The sequence below is a fragment of the Peromyscus eremicus genome, chromosome 10, assembly GCF_949786415.1.
Source record: "Peromyscus eremicus chromosome 10, PerEre_H2_v1, whole genome shotgun sequence".
NCBI classification, from domain to species: Eukaryota; Metazoa; Chordata; class Mammalia; order Rodentia; family Cricetidae; genus Peromyscus; species Peromyscus eremicus.
Window position 1 is genome coordinate 85,055,744 of NC_081426.1, and position 21,054 is coordinate 85,076,797.

Below are 21,054 nucleotides of genomic sequence, written 5' to 3' on the forward strand. Positions count from 1 at the left end.
AATTAATACATTCATGGCCCAGTATGTGTCTATTTACAGCATCCACTGCAATTTGAGTCTTGTTGTGTAATTTTAGTAAATACTAGTCAGCAACTTTGTACCTGAATCGCCCTTACATGGCTATTGGAGACTGAGAATTCTGTGTCTGGAGGGGAACTCAGTGATATTTAATAAGTTCTGTAGCATCCTTACATTTGCTTTAGATACATAGTTCTTCAGTTTGCAAGGAAGGAGTGATGGGAAGGAAGGAGATCTCCAGCTTGCCTTTCCCAGAGAGCTAACGGTGCGGCCCGTGCTTCCCTAGGGGAGGTGGTCCTCCTGATGAATCTACCTGCAGACAGCCCTGCCAGTCCTGCTGAAGAAGGCCAGCACCTGCCTGACGGAAGGATGGCAACCCCCACCAGCACCTTCACCCAGCAGGACATCGATGATGGCATCGTGTGGTACCGACACACAGGAGCCGCAGCCCAGAGTGACTCCTTCCACTTCCAGGTACCTCTGTCTACATCCGGACTGTCCTTATTCATAGGCCGTGTGGGCCGTTTTCTTCAATTGCCTGTCTAGGAGATGGGGGGGGGGGCATGATTAATCGCATTAAGAGTTTTGTAAAATGTGTTTATTTGGGTGAAAAATAATAGGTACTACCTAGGGGTCTGCTGTTATCGCTTATTAAAATTGGTGATAGACTAGCTCATAAGCAGAACTGCAGAAGAATAGGTAAGAATACGAGGTTCAGTCTGGTGACTGTGAATATAAACAAAATCATAACAAAAAGTAAACAAGACTGTTAGACCACTTGGTGTGGTTTAGATGTTCTTAAAGGAAATCAAAGTAGTGAACTACTAAGAACCGTTGGGGAGACAACTCTTGAAGACTTAGGTGAAGTGTGTACAAAACTGTATTCAAAAGAAAATTGATGGTACGTACCATTTATTATTGGGCAGGAAACCACAAAAATAAGTGGACCAAATGTTCGGCTCAGGAGTCCAGCAAACCACGAGGAAAGCAAGAAGGGGAGACTGGTGAATTCTAAAGCACTTGGGGTGACAAATGAGAACACAGGCTGATGCTTTGCAAAGAACAGTAGTAACATTAGGCAAACCCAGGGCAAGGAGGATGAGAAAGAAAAATTAGACAGAAACACTAAGGAAGTAGGGACTGTGAGTTTGAGCAGGACACAGAATTTTATAAGGAAATACACACGTTCCTGTGGTGCCCAAAGCATGCCTTTCCAGTTACAGGCCTTCCTTTTGTCTCAGAATACACTCCACTTCTAATGCCTGGCATGTGCGTTTTTGTTGCCTGGTTAATTTATATTGTATAAATCAGTGCTTTTCTAAAGAGTAGGTTGATGGGAATATAGGAACTATTAAAATGAGGTTATTCTCAGCATACCAAATGCCCCAGAGCGAGGAAATGCTCTGTGCCCTCTGCTCGAGTTAACCTCTCAATTTCAGCACCCGGGACGGCGGCAGTCCTTGGAGAATGAGTCGGTATTGAGGCGAAGACCTCAATCAAAAGAAGTCACCTCAGCAAACTAGAACCCACAGATCTGCCTTCCCCTTCACAGGGGTCAAGACAATGTGTTGTCACTATTGGAGTCTCTCCATAGAAGGGAATTCTAAGCACCTGCCCGAAATGATATCAAGTTGCTTTGCAGTTTGTTACTGAGTGAAATGAAATAATGAAAAATAAGTTAAAAAGTACTGATTTGGGTCGGGGGAAAGACTCCCTGAAGCAGATGTGCCGGTACACACCTATACCTCCAGCACATCCTCGGTGCAAAGGTCAGGCATTCAAGGATATCAGCTACACAACAAGATTGAGGCTAGCCTGAGCTACATGAGGCCCGGCCTCAAACCAAACAAACTCACTTACTTGCTCACTAGATTTACGACATACGACTGAACATTGTTACTTGGAAAGCAGGTCCCTGTAGACACTGCTTACATAAAACCTGATAGGACTCTTACCTGAAATGGCTTTCAAAGTATTTGTGATACTCTTTAAACGTATCCTCAAGAATGACAGAGTATCATTTCAGGAGTGTGGGTTTACAGTATAACAAATTAGCCAGAGAGCGTCCAACTTATCCAACCTGTGGTGTGCTAGGTCAAAGGGTGGTAACCACTTTTGGTTAAGAAAGAGATTAATGATGAAGTAATGAGCTTTCCTTTTTAAAAAATTATTTACGAACTTTCTCTGGAAGCATTCGGGGAGGGGGAGAGAGCGAGAGGGAGAGAGGGAGAGAGGGAGGGAGGGAGGGAAGGAGAGGGAGAGGTTTTGAACAGGGACAGCATATTTATTCTAAGTGTGGAATGACTCTGAGATGATGCTCTCCTGGACATAAAAGTGTTTCTGTCTGTTTTTAAATTCTCATTACTTTGTAGGCATACTTCATATTTGATCTGAAATGCACAGACACTTTATCCATGTGCTAAATTAAATGGTTAATAACTTTTCCCATTTATCATCTTAGTGTCCCTGGAAGATTTTAAACCAAAAGGATACTGCCAGAATGTTGGGGTTTTTTTTCCCCTTCCTTTTTTCCCCTTTAAAGCAGGAAATGTAGTATAATGAGTTGCATAGATTTAATTTCGTTTTAATGCTGATGTGCTGTCATGAGCCATCAATGCGGCCCGTCTGTTACTTTGCATGTATGACGGGGTTTATGGAAGACGGGTGGCATTTTTAATCACCAAACAGTCTAGTGAGAAGGCATGTGCATCCACAGTCATCTTTGGTGCAAGAAAATAACTATATTCAGATCCTGTTGACACAGTTTCAGTGGCTGTGGTTTGAAAAAGACCAACATTGTATTTCGTGGTATTTCACTATCAGCGTATTTCCAAGGAAGCCATTGATTCACTTGCTCTGTTAATGTGCTGTGTTTCACTATGCTGTTTCTTTGCCTTAATGATAGAAGGAAATACTCCCCCCCCTCAACTCCTAATTTCTTAAGTCTACCAAAGTGAGTCATCTTGGCAAGTGGCAAGATTGTGAACCAAACTGGCTCATTTATTCAGACTCTCAGACATTGCTCTCTATATTTTTTTTTATTTTCAATTTCCTCTGTACGAAGTGGAGTAATTGTATTGCTTTATGGGGAATGGGAAAATTGCCTTTGAAAAGCAGCTAATAAGATCTGAGTCCACACTGGTCGATCAGGAAAGTGTAACTGTGGTCATTGGTTAATACTTATAGCCAGGTGGTGGTGGCTCACACCTTTAATCCCAGCACTCAGGAGGCAGAGCCAGGCAGATCTCTGTGAGTTCGAGGCCAGCCTGGTCTACAGAGTGAGATCCAGGACAGGCACCAAAACTATACAGAGAAACCCTGTCTCGAAAAAACAAAAACAAAAATCAAAAAAATACTTAGAGCAATGATGTGAGATTCACAGCTCCTTGAAGACATCTGGATATCCTGAAACTTGCCTGCAGGCGTCGGACATGATCTAGATGAAGGCTGCGAGGATGGTTTTCCTGTTGGGTGTCAAGTACAGTACCCCACCTTCTGTCGTAAGGAACACACGTTACTCGCAGCGACACAGGGCTCGGCAGTCCTCATGACAGGACTCGGGAAACGGTGGAGACCTGGGGACTTAAGGGACAGTTCAGAAGCCCTGAGAGGGAGCTCAAGAAACTGATGCAGAAAAGCAGGGGGAGGGGGGTTTGGCCTGTTTCTTAACACAATGTCTCACTAGTCAGCTCTGGTGGGTCTCCGCCTCATAGTCCCTGCACCTCAGCTTCCCTGGGGCTGGCGTTACAGGCTTGTGCTGCTATCCTCAGGACATCTTTCAGAATGTTGAAGCAAGAAAAAAAAAAGCTGATTTTGTGACCATCGCCCTAACTATAAATGTTACTTATGTGCAACGATGAGGCCGAGGCGTATGATTAATTGTCCAGGTGTCTGCATCTATGCTGGGTAAAGATTGAAGGAATCTTTAAAGAGTAAAAAAAAAAAAAAACCTCTTTAAATAGTAAAAAAAAATCATGCTATAGATGCCCAGTAAACATATTCTATAGCCATAAAAAATATCCATTCTCAATAATGTTTAATACTACAGCAAAATATTATAGGACTGGTTTAAACAAAGAGAATTTCAGGTATGTGTGAGTTTACAGATATCACAGAAAAAGATTAATCTGAAATGCTTCAATGTGTTAGTAATCACTCTTTCTAGGTGGCGAAATTCTATATTTTATTTCTTATTTATACTTTCATAGATTTTAAGAACTGCCTAAAATGGTTATTTAGCTTTTTTATAATCAGCAAATGATTAGCAATAAAATACAAAGAATAGAATTAGAATTGTGATGTAGGCGCATATAGAATTCAAAGGCAGATGGTTTGGGGGTGGGGAGACTAAATGCATATGAACATGTTCTTCTCAGTAGAAGTTAAAAGGCTCACCCTGATGATTCTGTTTCTCAGGTGTCTAGTGCCACTGATGCCCAGGCCCACCTGGAAAGTCACACGTTCAACATTGCCATCTTACCTCAGGCGCCTGAGGCACCCAAACTCTCCTTGGGGACGTCTCTCCATATGACCGTGAGTTGAACGGGAGGGCAAATGCTTTCCTCTTGGACAAAGCACACACTCTTGCAGAAGCAAAGTGAGCCAGTGCCCTGGTGTGGGGTGTAGTACATGCTTGGCCCAAACCCAGACCCCAAAGCCAGCTAGAACAGCCCTGAAAGTCATTTCTCACTAGCCGGAAAAGGAGGTTAGAGTCCCCTCAGAAAAAAGAAGATTATGTAGAATCTATCTTGACCATCCACCATTGCTCTTTGACTCCCTTCAGCTACAGTGTCCCTTCCTGAGTCCTTAAAGAAACTTCATGATGTCAGCACTTCCGGGTATGGCTCTTCTGCCGTTTATAGCAGCCCCTACCTGGAGAAGCTGTTCTTCGTGTAGTAAAGCTCTACAAGAAGCTGATTTTCTAGTGTCAGAGCTTCCTGGAGTCAATGCTGAGTCCAGGGAGATAAGTAGCAATTAATTATCCAAATAGAAATTGGAACAAGGAAGGTAGGTAGAGTGGAGGAGAGATGGCCAAGGGCTTTCAGAGCACATGGAGGACCCAGAGGTGAGAAAGCTAATGATTGCTGAGAAATAGCAGATAGTTCAGTCACCTGGAGACATGAGGAGAGCAGAGTGGGGATGTGGAGCTCATTACACCCAGTTCCAGAAGGCCTTGTGTGCCCTGTGGAAATGAATGTGGCCCATGGAACGATCTAGCACTCATGTCCAACCACGGCCCATGGGATGCATGCAGCTGGGAATAGCTTTCAATACAGCCCAAACACAAAATCATAATGAAGGAACTCTAGCCAGCTCGAGCCTGGCAAACATGGCTCTGGCAGGCCTTGCCCTTCTCCTCTAGTCCCTCTGCCTTGATAAAAACTGTTAGATTACATTCATAAAGCTGGCCACCAAGGCCTATTCCCTTACTTGTCCACTTCCTCCTCCTGAGGCTGACTACTAAGGTCCAGCTAATGAAGTATTGAAGTCCAGCAATCAAAAGCCCACTTTGGCTCACCTAATTAACATGCCCTATTATAATTACCCACCTCATCCTAACATGGGATTTCCCATTTTACCTTTATAAACTGCCATTTTCCTATGAGCCACGTCTGTCTCCTCTCTGTCCAGAGGCAGTCCTTTGTCTCTGCAGGACAGATACCCCTGCCCCTTCTCCCTGTTTCCCTTCCCCTTCTCCCTCTTCCTCTATCTCATATCTTGGTTCCTTATCCCTGCCCTCTGGGGAAATGCATCTCCTTTGTGCTGAGAACTTGGCCTTAGGGGATCCTGAGCTGAGACCAATCTCTTTACACATAAACTATCCTAAACCATCGAGATTTTTCTTTGCAGTATTCTAATGACTTGATCGCATGATTCTTGAGCATGGATGTTATAGATGTCAACATCATGTTGTAGTGGCAAAGGCTGGATATGCCTGGAGGAAGATGTCACCTGGATTGGCCTATAAAGCTCAGTAAAGACAAGTAGGAAGTACAAAGTACACTGTAACCCTGTGTCTAGGGTAGATGGAATGCCAGACTGCTCTTTCAGACAGAGCTATGAGCATGCAAAAGCCCTGTAAATTCATTATTATGGGTCCATGTGTTAGCTAGCACCCACATAATTACACTCCGGGGTAGGGCATCAGCCTTGGGCCACAACAAAGAGAACAGCAATAGTTTCAGAAATTATGGGGCTGGGGAATGGCAGAGACATAAAGGGTGAAAGTAGAAAGTTTTTAATGAATAGCTGGTATCGGCATTTCTAGCATAAACTGTAATTTAAAGAAATCATAATTCAGCAGCATCATAAAGTCTATAATTCATCATTCTGACTGGAGGAACTTGGATCAGAATTTTCTCTAAACTGTAAAGAAAAATGTGCATACACATTTCTTGCCAAATGCAAAGCACTGTTATTTTGAGTTCAGAAGGGAAAAAAAAATGGGCCAGGAGCCATGGAGGTGGTGCCGTGGGCTTTGCCATGGTCTTTTGAGGAGACTTCATCTTGCTTCAGCTTTAGTCTCTGCATGCATATTTGCAGATTAGGTCTGTCTGCTCAACCCTTGGCTCTTTCAAAAGTCAGTTTACTGTAAAATGTTGTTTAGCGTACATTACTGAAAATATACAGAGTTGATATTCCTGTTGACATTAATTAGGGCTGTTACTGTAGGGCATGCTTGCTACATGTCACAGAAACAGAGGCTCGGTTCAGTGATTTGGACTCATCTAAACACTTAGACTTTGCACATATTTGATAAATTGTAAAGACGTGGTAAATGCAGATGAAATGTTCTTATATATTTCATGCAAGCGTTTCATAGATGTGTTTGGAAGGAGTCTCTACCTCTCAATCCTACAGTTATTCATTCATTAATTCTTCTGAATGCCCATGATAAGTGCTGAAGAAGACACTGGAGATTCAGTGACCTTAAAACACAGTTTCTAGTCGAAGGATCTTCACATCTAGGAGGAGCCTGGCAGATAAATCAGCAGGGGAATCACCCTGGGATGAGTGCCACAGCAGAGCAACCATTCGGGAGCAAGTAGGAGGGTGCCTTGTGCAGTGAAGCATAGGATTGTTGAGAGCAGCTGAGCTGTTGAGTGTAATTATTTCTAGATCAGGGTTCTTAAGGTCTCAGACTTAAGTATGTATTGGAGTCACCTGGACAGTTATTAAAATACATTGGAACTCATTCCAAGTTTTCTAATTCCATAAGTCTGGTTGGAGCGTCAAGAATCTGCATTTCTAGCAAGTCCCAGAGATTGTTTCCTGATGCCCAGATCACCACACTTGAAGAACTACTAATCTGAAATCAAAATGGGCAATTCACTCTGGACAACAGGAACAGCAGATGAAAAAGGGTGGAGACAAAGCCTGAGCCATTGGGGAAGCTGCAGGTCATTCAGTTGGCTGGAGCTCAAGTCGCTAGATGTGAAAGCAAGAGGAATGGACAGTCAGACTGCAGGGGAGCTTAAGGATAAAGGGAGTTTCTATTTTGTCCCAAAAGACTGTTGGAGGCTTTACAGTGGAAATGCCGTGACCAGAATTTTAACAATCAATTTAGGGAGATAATTGTTGCCACAGAGCATCTGGATGGGACCTTTGAGGAAAATAAATAGCCAACCAGGTTACATCATGAACCCCATGGAGTGAGACTATGGCTTCTGAGTCAGGGAGAGCCTGTAGAAAGACATTTGCCCTTGAATGTTCACTGTGGACTTTTTCACAGGAGCAAGAAATAGAAGTAACCTAAATGTCTATTGATAGATAAACAGATAAAGAAGATGTGGTGTGTGTGTGTGTGTGTGTGTGTGTGTGTGTGTGTGTGTGTGTACACTCTTATAGTACAACATGGTACAGCCATATAATAGTAATCCTGTCATAAGGTCCATGAGTTAACTTCCAGGACATGCCAAGTGAAATAAGCCAAAATAGACCAAAAAGACATGGCTCCCTTGTACGGCAATGGAGACTGGTCAGATTCTTGGGAAAGGAAGGTAGAGCTGTGGTTTCCAGAGGTGAGAGGGAGGGAGGAAGGAAGGAAGGAGACACTGCTCAGCGGATACAGAGTGTCAGTTTTTTAAGGTGCCAGAATTCTAGGGTTCTTTTGTAGAGCAACATGCATTCTAGCTAGCACTACTCTACACTGAGAAGTAGTTAAGATGGTTAAAAAGCTAAAACACAATTAGTGGTTGAGAGATGTAGAGTCACGGCCAATGAGAATACAGAAAGACCAGAGCTCTAAGAGTACAGCTGTGCCTTTCCTGGAGGTCAGGAAACAGGGCGGCCTGAGTTTGGGATGAGTTTATAAAAGGTGTCTGGATCATGCAGAAGAACCAAGATCACTGTGAGAACCAGACTTCTACACTGCATACCATCGAAAGCCATGGCAGGTGAGGAACAAGATCCAATGCCCTCCTGGCACCCTGGCTGAAACAGCCAGTAGTCAAGCTGAGAGCGGTGTGAAGTCATTGCGAGGACCAACGTGAGGACCAGGGAGGGGGTGGCCCTGAGCAGAGCAGCGACATCAGGGAGAGAGGGGTTTGGATTCTGCATGTAGTCAGAGGTGATGTGAGTAAGAGGAAAACTATTATTCTTAATCTTTGGCCAGATGTTGTAAAAGATGTCTTCTATAATTATTTCCATGAAGTTTAATCTCCCACTTCCTAGTGTGTTTAATTGATGAATATTGAATACTCCAAATAATTAAAATTGACTAGTTTGATATATAGCAGCCTCAATATGGCTTTAGAAAATTAAGTCCTCCCATTTTCTACGTAATATCTATTTTAATTAGTCAAGACATGGAATCTTTGAATTCCAGAATGGAATGAATGTCTGTTGTCTTGGCTAAAACCGGTTTCCGTTGTCGGTACTTCTATATCTGTAACAAGTATCTTCTTATCGCTTTATTGTTTAGGGACATCTGAATTTTCAGAAGTATTCCATGGCACTTTGAGAATGTTTGATTATAGCGGTTTTGACATTGGAAGGTGTCAAGCCATGCTTGACAGGGTGTTGGAGCTGTACTTCTGGTGCATGTATCTGTCCCCACGTGGATGGTCGGTAAACATCTTTTATGGGGCATATATTTTTAATTTGCTGTCCTTACTTGTTTTATGTTAGCATAGCAGGGTGGGGGAGACCAGCTGCTGTTGCAAAATTCTAATTTTTCTTGCTCATTACGTTCTAGACCTGTGCAAGGGCCTGAAATATGACTCTTCACTGTAGGAGGTTGTCCTAACCTGCAGCTGCGGCCTCGCCCTGGGATAGCTATGCCTTTGGGACAATTACAGAGCAACTGCAACCCTCAGCATTTTATGGTTAAAAATAAGAATACCACACCCTCCTATGAGCAGGAGTGAGCCCCACTTAATCCTCTTCTAAATGGGGAAATTCCTTCTGAAAGGAGCAGGGCTTTGAAGATACGAGATAGTGTCAAACTCTAACCTGCTTTCAGGGTCAGTCAGGAGGCGCCTGCAGTGGGCACGCTACTTTGTTCTGTCTTAAAATAGCACCTGTGACCCAAGCCCAGGTCACACGACTGTTCCCTTTACTTCCTGGTACACTGTGTTTTTGTGGCGGCTGTCCTCAACCCACTGCCATGTAGGAGCTGACAGTGACTCCTGCCTTTGGGCTTCTGAGTGTTGCTGCTGTTAGGAGTGTGGCTATGAGCAGGTAGATGGATGGTGGACACTGCAGGCACACTGTCAGTAAATATTGCTCCCCTTGTTCATCGAAAGGTAGAAGGGAATCGTGCTATTTAGTTCCTCTGAATAGCACAATGGATACGGAGATAAGAGAGGCGATCTTCATATACTTTAATAAGCAAATGTTTCTGAATATAAGGGGCTAGCCACTTTTGGTGTGGAGCTGGGCTTATCTATTTTTTAACTTTCTTTTTATTCTTTGTGTCTTTCACATCATGCATCTCGATCTCATTCATTTTCCGTCCCTTCATATTCTCCCTCTGCCCTTGCAACCCCCCCCCCCAAAAAATTTAAGAGAAAAAAAAGGAAAATCTCATCATGGAAGCTGTAGTGTGGCACAGTGAGTCACACAGTAATCTCTTTTGTCCATGTGTATTGACTTGCAAGTGTTCATTGAAAAGAGTCATTGGTCTGGTTGGAGGACTCTGGTTTCTGCTACACTATGGATGCTGGGCCCTCACTGGGACTCCTCTTGGATATCCTGTTGTTGCCCTGTGTCATGGAGATCCTGCAGCTTTGGGTCTGCCCTGGACCAGCCCCTTCATGTGTTCCTGCAGGTCATGGATGGGGTGGGCCAACTTACAACCTGATTCCGGGCCTGGGAAGTAGCAGGGTTGGTCAGCCCTCCAGCTCTCCTCCATCCTCACCACCAGGGTTTCCAGCATTACCCCAGCTAGTTGGTCCCTTGCAGCAAAGAGGGGCCATTTCTATGGTTTTTGTGCCCTCAGGGTTGCTGTCCCACACCTACATCATCAAGGCCAGCTTTGCTGTGTTGCCCAGGTGAGACGCAGGGGCCACTTCTCCTGGGTACTGCAGCTGGCGAGGGCCAGGCACAGCTCTCCAGCTCTTATGACCTCAGGGCCAGCTCTCCTACCTGCCACAGGAGGCAAGGGGTGTCAGGGGGTGGGGGAAGGCATCTCTTCCCCACCCACACCACCATATGGCTGGTGAAGGGCATGACCAGATCTTCCACGCTCACATTCCCGGGGCATTCACCTGTCCTCCTGTCACAGAGTCAGCTCTGCTGTGCTGGCTGCACTCATCTTTAGCCCTTGGAAGCCAGAATGCCAAACATTTCCCATTAGCAAGGCTTGGGGCCCAGGAGTTCTCTGAAGAGCCTCATGGGGCTAAGACTTCAACCTCGCCAGGCGGTGGTGGCGCACGCCTTTAATCCCAGCACTCGGGAGGCAGAGCCAGGTGGATCTCTGTGAGTTCGAGGCCAGCCTGGGCTACCAAGTGAGTTCCAGGAGAGGCACAAAGCTACACAGAGAAACCCTGTCTTGAAAAAACAAAAAACAAACAAACAAACAAAAAAAAAGACTTCAACCTCTCAGCTTGGTTCTCTAGATGGCATGCCAGAGTCACCTGGAGCCCATGAAGTTAGAGGAGCAAAGATGTGGTGAGCTAGCTATGGAGATTAGAATTACCATCCGTGGTGCTTTATTCCCCAAGGTGTTCTACTACAGGCTCCATCTGGGGAAACTATGATCACCTTGGGACACCCACAACATGCTCTGACATAAACCTGGGGGCTGTGGAGGAGGAAGCAGTCAGAGGTGAGGAAACCTGCTCAGGCCTGGATCACCTGAAAGGTTTCCAGACTGGCCACATTCATTGTGTGAGAGACCAGATCCTTTGTTTAAACTTGGAGAAGATCTTGCCAAATAAGACGAATTAAAAAAGCCCAGAGCCAGTTTGGTTTTGTTCTCTTATGAAGATTTGGTTTTGCTTCTGGCTCTTGTTATTATCGTACTTCTGTCTTTAATTCTTGCTTTCTCCCTTTGGTCCAGGCTCGGGAAGATGGCCTAACTGTCATTCAGCCTCACTCCTTATCCTTCGTGAACTCAGAGAGTCCCAGTGGAAAGATTATATACAATATCACCATACCTCTGCATCCAAATCAAGGTAAGATGTGCAGTGAAGGTGTCTTTGAGTGACACGCTTGCCTTGGGATTCTGGACCAGTCCTAAAAACTCTGGGTTTTGCTTGCTTCTTTACCCAGTGATACTTGTGGAGGGTTTGTGAAGGAAATGACGTTCACACTCCACACTCATGTCATCTGCTTTAGAAGAGATAAGTGCGATGCATGTTGGCTTGGGTTCTGACAGAGCTGACCTACAGACATAATGTCCCTTCCTAGTCACTTGCAGAACTTGACATACACGCACATTGCCTTAATGGGGCCCTAAAGAGGTTCAGATAGGCCAATGGACCAAAATGAACAAGTGCTTTGGACTAGAGGCTGTGTCGAAATCCAAAGGTGTCTGTACCACACATACTCAGTGCTGGTGGATTGGTCCGTCTTCTCACAGGAAGAAATAGAAATGTGTAACTATAGTCAGAGGCCAGATGGGGCCTGCCCTCAATCCAGCCTCTAGTTATCTTAATACTGGGCTAAACTAATAAGCCCATGAGAGATCGTAGGAAGACCAGCTCCATAGAGGCATTTCTGCTCTTGCCTCCAAGCAGGAAGCTACTCTCTTTACCACATCCCCAAGAAGAAAAAAAGAGTGTAATAATGAAACTCCGTTGCCCTTTGATAAAAGCTAAGGAAATGAAAAGACATTAAGTTGTATCTAGAGGATCTCCTGTGGTGTGAGCTTTCAGGCCGGTTTAGGTTGCTTCCTGCAGAATGCACCCGTCTCAGGAGAGTTAGTTCAACACTGAGACCATGTGCCTCCCTCTAAAGACAAAATAAGACATGAGAGATGAGCACAATGGAAGTTCCATGCCTGCAAAGTTTCTGAATTGCAGCCGTGAAGGCGTTGATCATAAACTGAGTGGTAGTTATAAGCCTAGGTCTGTCTTAGAATAGTCAAGAGCCTTGCCTTTGTTGCTGGGCTCATCACAGAAATGGAGGGGTGTCTGAAATTAACAGAAAGTCTAGAAAAATATTTCTTTGGCACCTCATCAGAAGATCAGTTTGGGTCCCTGTCTTAAGGACCTTTTGACCTTTGTGTTGGAAGTTTCATAGTGACAGTAGTGTGCCATTCACTTATGGAAAAGTGTATGCACTGAACTACATTGATGGTAGTGATTTCCACCTTATCGTGTGTAGTTTGTGTTCCACTGAAGACTCTATTTGGGTTCTCTCTCTCTCTCTCTCTCTCTCTCTCTCTCTCTCTCTCTCTCTCTCTCTCTCTCTCTCTTGTGTGTGTGTGTGTGTGTATACATGTATATACATATCCTTCTATGTATCTATCATCTATCTAACTGTGTGTACATACTATGTATATGTGTAGATGTAACCAACATTCTTATTAAATAAGAAACACAGAACCAATGCAAAGAAGAAAGCCAAGAGGTCAGAGCTAAGAGCTAAAACCTTACCCTTCCTCCTGCAGTGGTCCTACCTCTCCGAACTAGCTACCCCTGTGTTAAAGTCTTTATATAGTGTTCCTGTTCTGCTTTCTCATTGGTTGTAAACCCAACCACATGACCACCTCGTCACAGCCTGTCTGTATAGACCTCCAGGTTTTCCTTGCTTGGTATTGAGATTAAAGGCATGTGTGTTCAATAATGGCTGTATCCTTGAACACACAGAGACTTACCCAGCTCTGCCTACCAAGTGCTGGGATTACAAGTGTATGCCACCACTGCCCTGCTTTCTTATGGCTTGCTAATAGCTCTGACCCCCGGCCAACTTTATTTATTAACATACAAATAACATTTTAATACAAATAAAATATCACCATATATATGTGCTCAGGTGTGTGCAGATGTGCTTGCATCTTGTGTAGGTATCTTCCTCACTTGCTATCCACCTTATTAGTGGAGCAGTTTTTCCCAGTGAACCTGGAGATTACCTCAGCTGGCTGGCCAGCAAGCCCCGGGGATTCTTCCTGTCTGTCTCCCCAACACTGGGATTACTGATGTGTGCTATCATGCTCACCCATGGGTGCTGGGGGTTCAAAGTCAGGTTCCCATGCTTGCATTACAAGTGCTTTACTGGCTGAACCATCCCCTGGTTCCAGACTTGTCTGTTTCTTGAGTAACTTGACAGCAGAGCGCAAGACGAACAGCTTGGGAGCCAAGGCTCCGGAATGATAAAGACTCATCCCATTCATGGGCAAGGGGGATGTGGTGGGCCTGGCCGTCCCGTCATCCAGAAGTTGCAGTCTATGCTTACGTCAGTCTTTTCCTCCCCAGGTATCATTGAGCACAGAGACCAGCCTCACTCTCCCATCCGGTATTTCACTCAGGAAGATATTAACCAGGGTAAAATCCTGTATCGCCCTCCCGCTGCAGCCCCCCACCTCCAGGAGATCATGGCCTACTCTTTTGTTGGTAATGCTTTTTTTCTCTGCCTTGAGGCACACAAGTCATCCTTAATCTTCATGGCTAGTTCTGCTTCTCTTCCCAAAAACTTGTATACGGTTTGCTGACACTCTTTTCTCCCTATTCAGAGTAACTTGGGGCCTATCAGCCTGTATGTGACCTGGGCTCAGGTCTGTCTTCTTTTCATCACTAATTCATGTCATAGGCATACTTTCAGCCAACTTTTGTTTAGCGGCTCTGGTGTGTCCGTCACTGGTTGAGGGATTGGAGATAGAGTGGGAAGCAAAAAGAGCCATTGAGCCTGCTGTTGGAGTGATTAGGGGCCATGTATAGGAACTACTAGGGAAATAATCACAATAATGAATATTTTGTTGCGGACCGAGATGAGATGCTCTGGAAAAGGAGGTAAACTTAAACACAAGGCTGATCTAGACTGAGGAGTTAAGAGGTGCCTGTCCAGATAGCTACTGGCAAAGTAGAGGCTAAAATAGCTAACTGTGCATGTGGGGATGGATGCATAGAGAACATTCCTGGAGGAAGAGAGTGTGCCTTCTATGAGACCTTGGGGAGAAGAAAATGTAACATTTTAGGGATTGCAAAAGAAGCTGTGGTGTTTTTGTGACACACAGGGTCTAGCAGAGCAGGCAGGGATGGGTCTGACTGGAGATTAAGGGCAGACTTTACACTCCACAGGAGCTTGAAAAGATTTGGGTGTTTAACCTAAGACCGTGAGGAACCCAGTGGAAATTTAAAGCTACAGGGGATGGTTTTCATGAGGACTCTTTCACCACAGTGACAATGAGCAGACTTGAGAAGGATGCCAGGCTAGGAAACTGGGTCCACCGTGGACTGCAGTACCCGGGGGAGAGTCCATGGAGGCATGGAGAGTGCAGTGATCTTCCAACTCGAGCTTCAGGATTTGACAGAAGACAGTTCAATAAATTTTCTTTTAAAACACTGAGTAGAAAAACAAACTGATGAAGTTTTTGTTCTTTTATTAAAGCCATCATGTACCCTTCCACTGCAGCAGGATAGCCTTGAGGCTGCCCGCCATCTCTCCCTCCCTTGACCCGGTAGTTAGCACAGCTAGGAAGTAGGAGTTGTGATTCCCCACCCGCAAAGTCTGTGCCTTGGAGTGGTTGTAAAAACCTTGGTGTCCATTTATTATGATATTTAAAGTGTATATACCACACACCTTTATAAATAGATATTACTTTTATATCATAAATTTATTTAAACAAAACAGCTGGTTATTTCTCTTAGGAAATTGAATATGGGTTAAATAATTATGGGGTTTCTTTTTGATTATGGTAAGTAAACATAAACTGATATTTGTCTTTATTTAGTGTAAGTTCAATTGTCCAGAAAATGATTAACTCCTCAATTACATTGGCAATCCCTAAGGGCAGGAAGAGGCCCATTCTCTGAGGAGCACTCTTGGTATTTAGTAACTGGTTAACTAATAGCCCATGAAAGTATTCCTGGTTCTCTAGCCCCTACTTTACAAGACCTACTTTACAGGAAACTTGGGCTATCCTGAGATTAGAGAAAAGGAAAACATGTCAGCTGTGGTTAAAGTAATTTCCAAGGCAGCTACACTTGTCTTAGTTCCATGAGTCTCTTTGGAGAGAGTAGAGTCATATCCTGTCAATCTATGGGATAAATGCCACAAGATAAATCTCTCTCAGTTACAGTGTGTAAATCAAGGTGCTAGACATCACTCAGTTCTACAATGGAATCGACCCCCCCCACACACACACACACATGCTGTCAGCGTTATATATCACCCACATTCACCAGTTTGTAGGATTTCATGTACTAATAAAATAGGGTCTGAATGAATGTATTATAAGTCACCCTAACTGCTGTGGCACCAAATCATTCCAGTATGAATGTCTTTTTTATACTTAAAATTAATCTGGGCATCATTAAACCCAACACTCCATTAGCAGAGGACCTCCTGATTGTTCCCTAAACCAGGTCAATTTTGATTTAAACATCTTTTTCTCCCCTAATCGCCACTCTATGATTTGTGCCCTCCCTTCTCCCTCTGATCCCAGAATGTTTAGGACACTGATTTTCCTCTCTTGCTTTTTTAGGTCTCCCAGAATCAGTGAAATTTTACTTCACAGGTAAAGACTTTAATCTTGGTTTTATTAGAGACTGGAGTATATCCTTACCTTTCAATCTTTCCTTTATGTTTCCTAGAAATAATTTTATAATAATAATAATATGTTTCCAAATAATTATATGGTTAATTAACTAGCAATGTCTTATTTTCATATTCACAGAAAAAAAAAAAAACCTACTAAGAATGCCCAAAGTTAATGTTATTTGAGCCCAAGTGGAATTTGTTTGTTCATTGAAAAGAAACAATAGTAGTTACTCTTAAAGTCGGGGTCTTGCAAGCTGGAGTTCAGCCTCTCTGGGAAGGTTCCCTAATACCTCTGTACATGAATACTTCCTCCATCATGGGGATCATCATCATAATATATGTCCAGCTTCCGGGACAGTTGGTATGTGAGCATCCATGTGTTACACCCAGCTGATGTGTAGTAGTTATATGGAGTCTTGAAGAGCGCCATTTATTAAACGCCTTGCCTCTAGAGAGAAAAGCCTTTGGACCCAGAACATGAACTGAAAACGCTTCTAGAAGTTTCTGCATCCTAGTTTCGCTTCATACTGCAAGAGAGGCTGGGGCAGCACAGGGAAAGGCATTCTTGCTCAGGTTAGAATGAAGATGGTTAACTTTTAAACCAGCTGTTTAACTGGGATTAACCATTCTGTTGGAATCACCCATCCTTGGATCCTGTGATATTTCCTATGGGAAGAAATCTTGGTGGGACAGAAAAATCTTCCCTCAAACTGCCCTGTGTCTCTTTTCTCTTTGAGGGGAAAAACCATGCAGCTAATTTCAATGAGACACCACAGTTGTATGAACTTACCAGCTCATCTCTAGTGAATGACCCTGCAGGTGATACATGCAATCAGTACCCACGAGTGACTTTCTTTTTTCTTTTCCAAATCAATTTACAATAAATGTCATCTTAGGAGTTACCTAGTAGTGTTCTAAAGATGGATGTTTCCAGCATTTTCAAACTAAGGTTTGTACGGGCCACATCTACCACTGGAAACGGTCAGAGTAGCATTTAATCCAAGTTCCTGACCTGCAGTGTGGGATAGTTTTGTGTTCTGAGGTATAAGTGGGTAGGTCACAAAAATCAAGAGAGGTAGCATGCCTCATCCTTTTAACCAGAAAGCTTGAGTAGGTGGAAGGTCAACCGTTAACTTGCCCAGGACCTGAAATTAAATGATCCTTGAGCTTTCATAAGGTTAAGAGGGCCTTGGGCTGGCCTTAAACTATCTTGTTTTCAGCCCAAGATTCATCGGGTTTTTTTTTGGGGGGGGGGGATGAAGGGGGATGGAGGGAAGTTCTGTTCTTGGAGAAATGCTTTTGGAATCCAGTAGGAAGGCAGCACCTCTTTGAAAGGAGTTTTATGACAGACTTTTGAACCAGGCAGATAATGAAGCAAAGCAGTGACCAGCCAATCCCTGACGTTAGCCTACAGAAGGAGGGTGGATAGCTCCTTGTGATTCATCTGCTAAGAACGGAAAGAGAGTCAGTGCTCCTGACTTGGCTGGCTTTGTGATAAGCACAGGCCCTCTGCAGAGCAGTTCTGGGCAAGGAACACATGTCAGGCAAATGGGGCCCATAGGAAGCATTTAACCCAAATAAGCAGTGTGGCTGTTTCTCAGAGAAATCAGAAACACTCCTTAAGAGAGGGAAGATGTGCAATTCTTAATATTTTTATTGGCAGTTTTTGCATTTGCTTTTGAAACACTGAACCATGCGACATGATTTCTAATTATATAATATTCACTGGTAGATAGCTTTCTGCCCCTTAAGAGGCAAGAATGTCTTTGGTCACAGCAAATAGCTGTGTGATTGGGCCAAAGCTCTTGCAGTGTTAGGCCTTTGCTGCCCACCACTATGTAGAGATGTTGAAATCTCCTGAGCTTTTTCTTTCAAAGTAAAACCAATGGAAGCAAACAACAAATATACAACTGTAGTTTCACAATTATGTCTTTTTTTTTTAATGCACGGAGATTTCTAGTGTACACTCTAGGGTCCTCAAGAGAGTCCTGAGTCCACTAAAATGACATAAGAGTGTATGTTCGTCCACGAGCCTTCAAAGTTAAGAATCACCCAGTCTCTGTCTTTGCTCCTCCAAAAAGGAGATTGAACATACTCAAAGAAACAATGGCAATAATTTTGACCCTTTACTAAAATGTCCAGAGCCACAAAAGCTTCATTTACATGTGGACTTTGTCTTCTGTCCTTCCAAGGGCCTGTTTCAGCCTTCTCTGTGATAGATATGAACTATCTTGTAAAGTCTCAATCATTTAGATCTGCCTCAAGGACAAGCCAGACCTAGAGCAACCCTAGTGAAATCATTATCCCTGAGCCACGCTTTACATTAAGAGGTCAGATTCCTGCCAATGGGCTGCCAAGTCCAGAAGAAAGGAAAAGAAACTGGTTTTCTGTAACCACACCATCTGCAAGTAAAGAGTCATTCAAAATAATCAACAGTGCCCTTTTCTCAGTAGCCATGGTAGATAACACACAGATGTTACCGGTATCCACCACACCTGGGTTTAGGGAGAGGAGGGAAGAGTTACGGAAGAAACAGAAATGTGAGTCAAGGGATAGACTGTTCTGCTTTCATTTCCCACAGAAGATGGGGATCCTCTTGGATGGAGCAAGCCGGGGAAACAAAGTATAAGGTCACTGCTTTGCAATGGTGTCTTCTACTTATGCCATGTGCACAGTGACAGGGTAAAACTGGATCTGCTTGCTTGCATACAATTGCTGTGAAAGTCATGGGCAAATGTTCTGTCCTTCCAAAGAAACACAATGAAGCAGAGTCATTCCTAAAAAAAAAGAGTTCTTAAAGTATTTGTTCTGGAATACTAGAGGAATGAATTAATTCAAAGAACTTTTCCATAAATAAAGGTCTTTGCTGGTACCACTTGAGCACAAATATTTTTAACCCTGGCACTTGGGAGATTGAGACTAGGCATTCAAGGTCACACCTGGCTATGGAGTGAGTTGGGGGCCAGGATGAGCTATATGAGATCCTGCAGGGGGCTTTTTGTTGTTTGGTTTTAAAGTGCTTATTTTACATTACTTCCCACTAACGAGCCTCAAAATCACCTTGTGAGAATACCTTTTATAATAACTTTGTAAAAAATTTTTTTTAATTTATAAATAAATACATATTCATAATTTTTTAGAAAAATAAAAAATAGCTTTGCCTTTGTGAACTCTCATCCTTTGTCTTATCCATAGAAAAATGCTTTAGTAGAATTGCTCATCATTGTTACTTTTTTCTATTTTTAAGCATCTTAACAAATTGTGAAATATTTGCGAAAATAGGGTAAAGGTGACCAGACTATAATTTGATTTATGTTTACACGTATATGCTTAATCATGTGGGTGTGTGGGTGTGTCTTTCCTCTTGCCAGTGTCTGATGGACAGCACATGAGTCCAGAGATGGCCCTCACCGTTCATTTACTTCACTCTGATCGGCAACCACCAGCATTTCAGGTCAGGGCTCCCCTGTTGGAGGTTAGACCCGGAGGCCGCACCTCTCTAGGTAAGAACTGGGGGCCTGAGAGAAGTGTAGCTCTGGAAATTGGACTGTATTGCAGCAGCAGCAGCGGTCCTGTGGAAACTTCTTGATGGCTGCTGAAATGCAGTGACCCCTTCCTCTTCCGGAAGGGTGAAGGGTGTCCACTCCCAGCTACATCCATCCTCCTGCCCATTCTTATGCAAATCGAAGCAGTACTGAGAGCAGGAAAGGAGGAAAGGACCCTTCAGAGGCCAGCCTTGTGATGGAATGCTGCGCAGAATTTATTTCCCAGGCTCCTGGAGTTTGATTTGTTATCCTTGCTACAGTATAAAGAAAAACAGAGCTGAGAAGAGAGTCGAGGGAGCAGGTTTCAGTGATGGCGTCTGGTTTCTGTTTAGAAAATGATAGGGGACAAAAGCGACAGGTCACAGTGACCTTCAGAAGCTGTGAGGAGCTAGCTGCAGCTGCCCATCCCGTGCATGATTTTTTTTATATATTTCTAAGTGCACTTATTCTTTCCAGTTTGTTTATTCCTTTAGCAAGGGCATCTTATTAGTGACTTTTATTGTGTGCACTCTGTGGATCCATATGTGTTTGCTACATGTGGCTTTTGTCCTGAAGTAATTATTTAATTTCTATAATTTGACCAAAAATTATTTGTAAGCAGTCTTATAAATGAGCTATATAGACAACAGTGAAAGCAATTTTTATTCTATCTGTTGCTTTCTTGATGGCTGGAGCAGCCATCAAGAAACCTGACTCCTTCAGTAGAGTTATGAAAAGCAAGACCAGTTCGTGGGATGTTTCTGAAAGACACTAGTTAGGGCAGACCTACTGATGGCCTTTGGTGCTTGTCCTCGTTTCTATGGGAGAAAAGAATATTCTGAATCCTGAGCTACCTACTTGCAAGGGAACTTTTGAAAGAACCTTCTTGTAACTGGCGGAATGACCATGTTTTGCTGTGGGATGTTCTGTATGGCAAATGTGTTGCTAATTAGTCAATAAATAAAACGCTGATTGGCCATTGGCTAGGCAGGAAGTGTAGGCGGGACAAGGAGGAGAATAAAGCTGGGAAGTGGAAGGCTGAGTCAGAGAGATACTGCCAGCCACCATGATGACAAACAGCATGTGAAGATGCCGGTAAGCCATGAGCCATGTGGCAAGGTACAGACTTATAGAAATGGATTAATTTAAGCTGTAAGAGCAGTTAGCAAGAAGCCTGCCATGGCCATACAGTTTGTAACCAATATAAGTCTCTGTGTTTACTTGGTCGGGTCTGAGTGGCTGGGGGACTGGCAGGTGATAGAGATTTGTCCTGACTGTGGGCCAGGCAGGAAAACTCTAGCTACAATGTTTGTTATCATTTAATTTGCACTCACCCTAATTATGCCGTGCTTTATGATTATGGGTT

At 43.6% G+C, this 21,054-nt stretch overlaps 1 protein-coding gene across 1 annotated transcript in view; it reads left to right on the forward strand.

The window, feature by feature from the left end:
• Fras1 (Fraser extracellular matrix complex subunit 1) overlaps positions 1–21,054 on the forward strand; it is a 353,235-nt gene that overhangs the window by 236,462 nt on the left and 95,719 nt on the right. The window contains exons 30-35 of the mRNA XM_059274782.1: positions 305–492; positions 4,435–4,551; positions 11,522–11,636; positions 13,881–14,018; positions 16,109–16,141; positions 19,536–19,667. Of these exons, the coding sequence (XP_059130765.1) occupies positions 305–492; positions 4,435–4,551; positions 11,522–11,636; positions 13,881–14,018; positions 16,109–16,141; positions 19,536–19,667 (723 nt within the window). The remainder of the gene's footprint in view (positions 1–304; positions 493–4,434; positions 4,552–11,521; positions 11,637–13,880; positions 14,019–16,108; positions 16,142–19,535; positions 19,668–21,054) is intronic.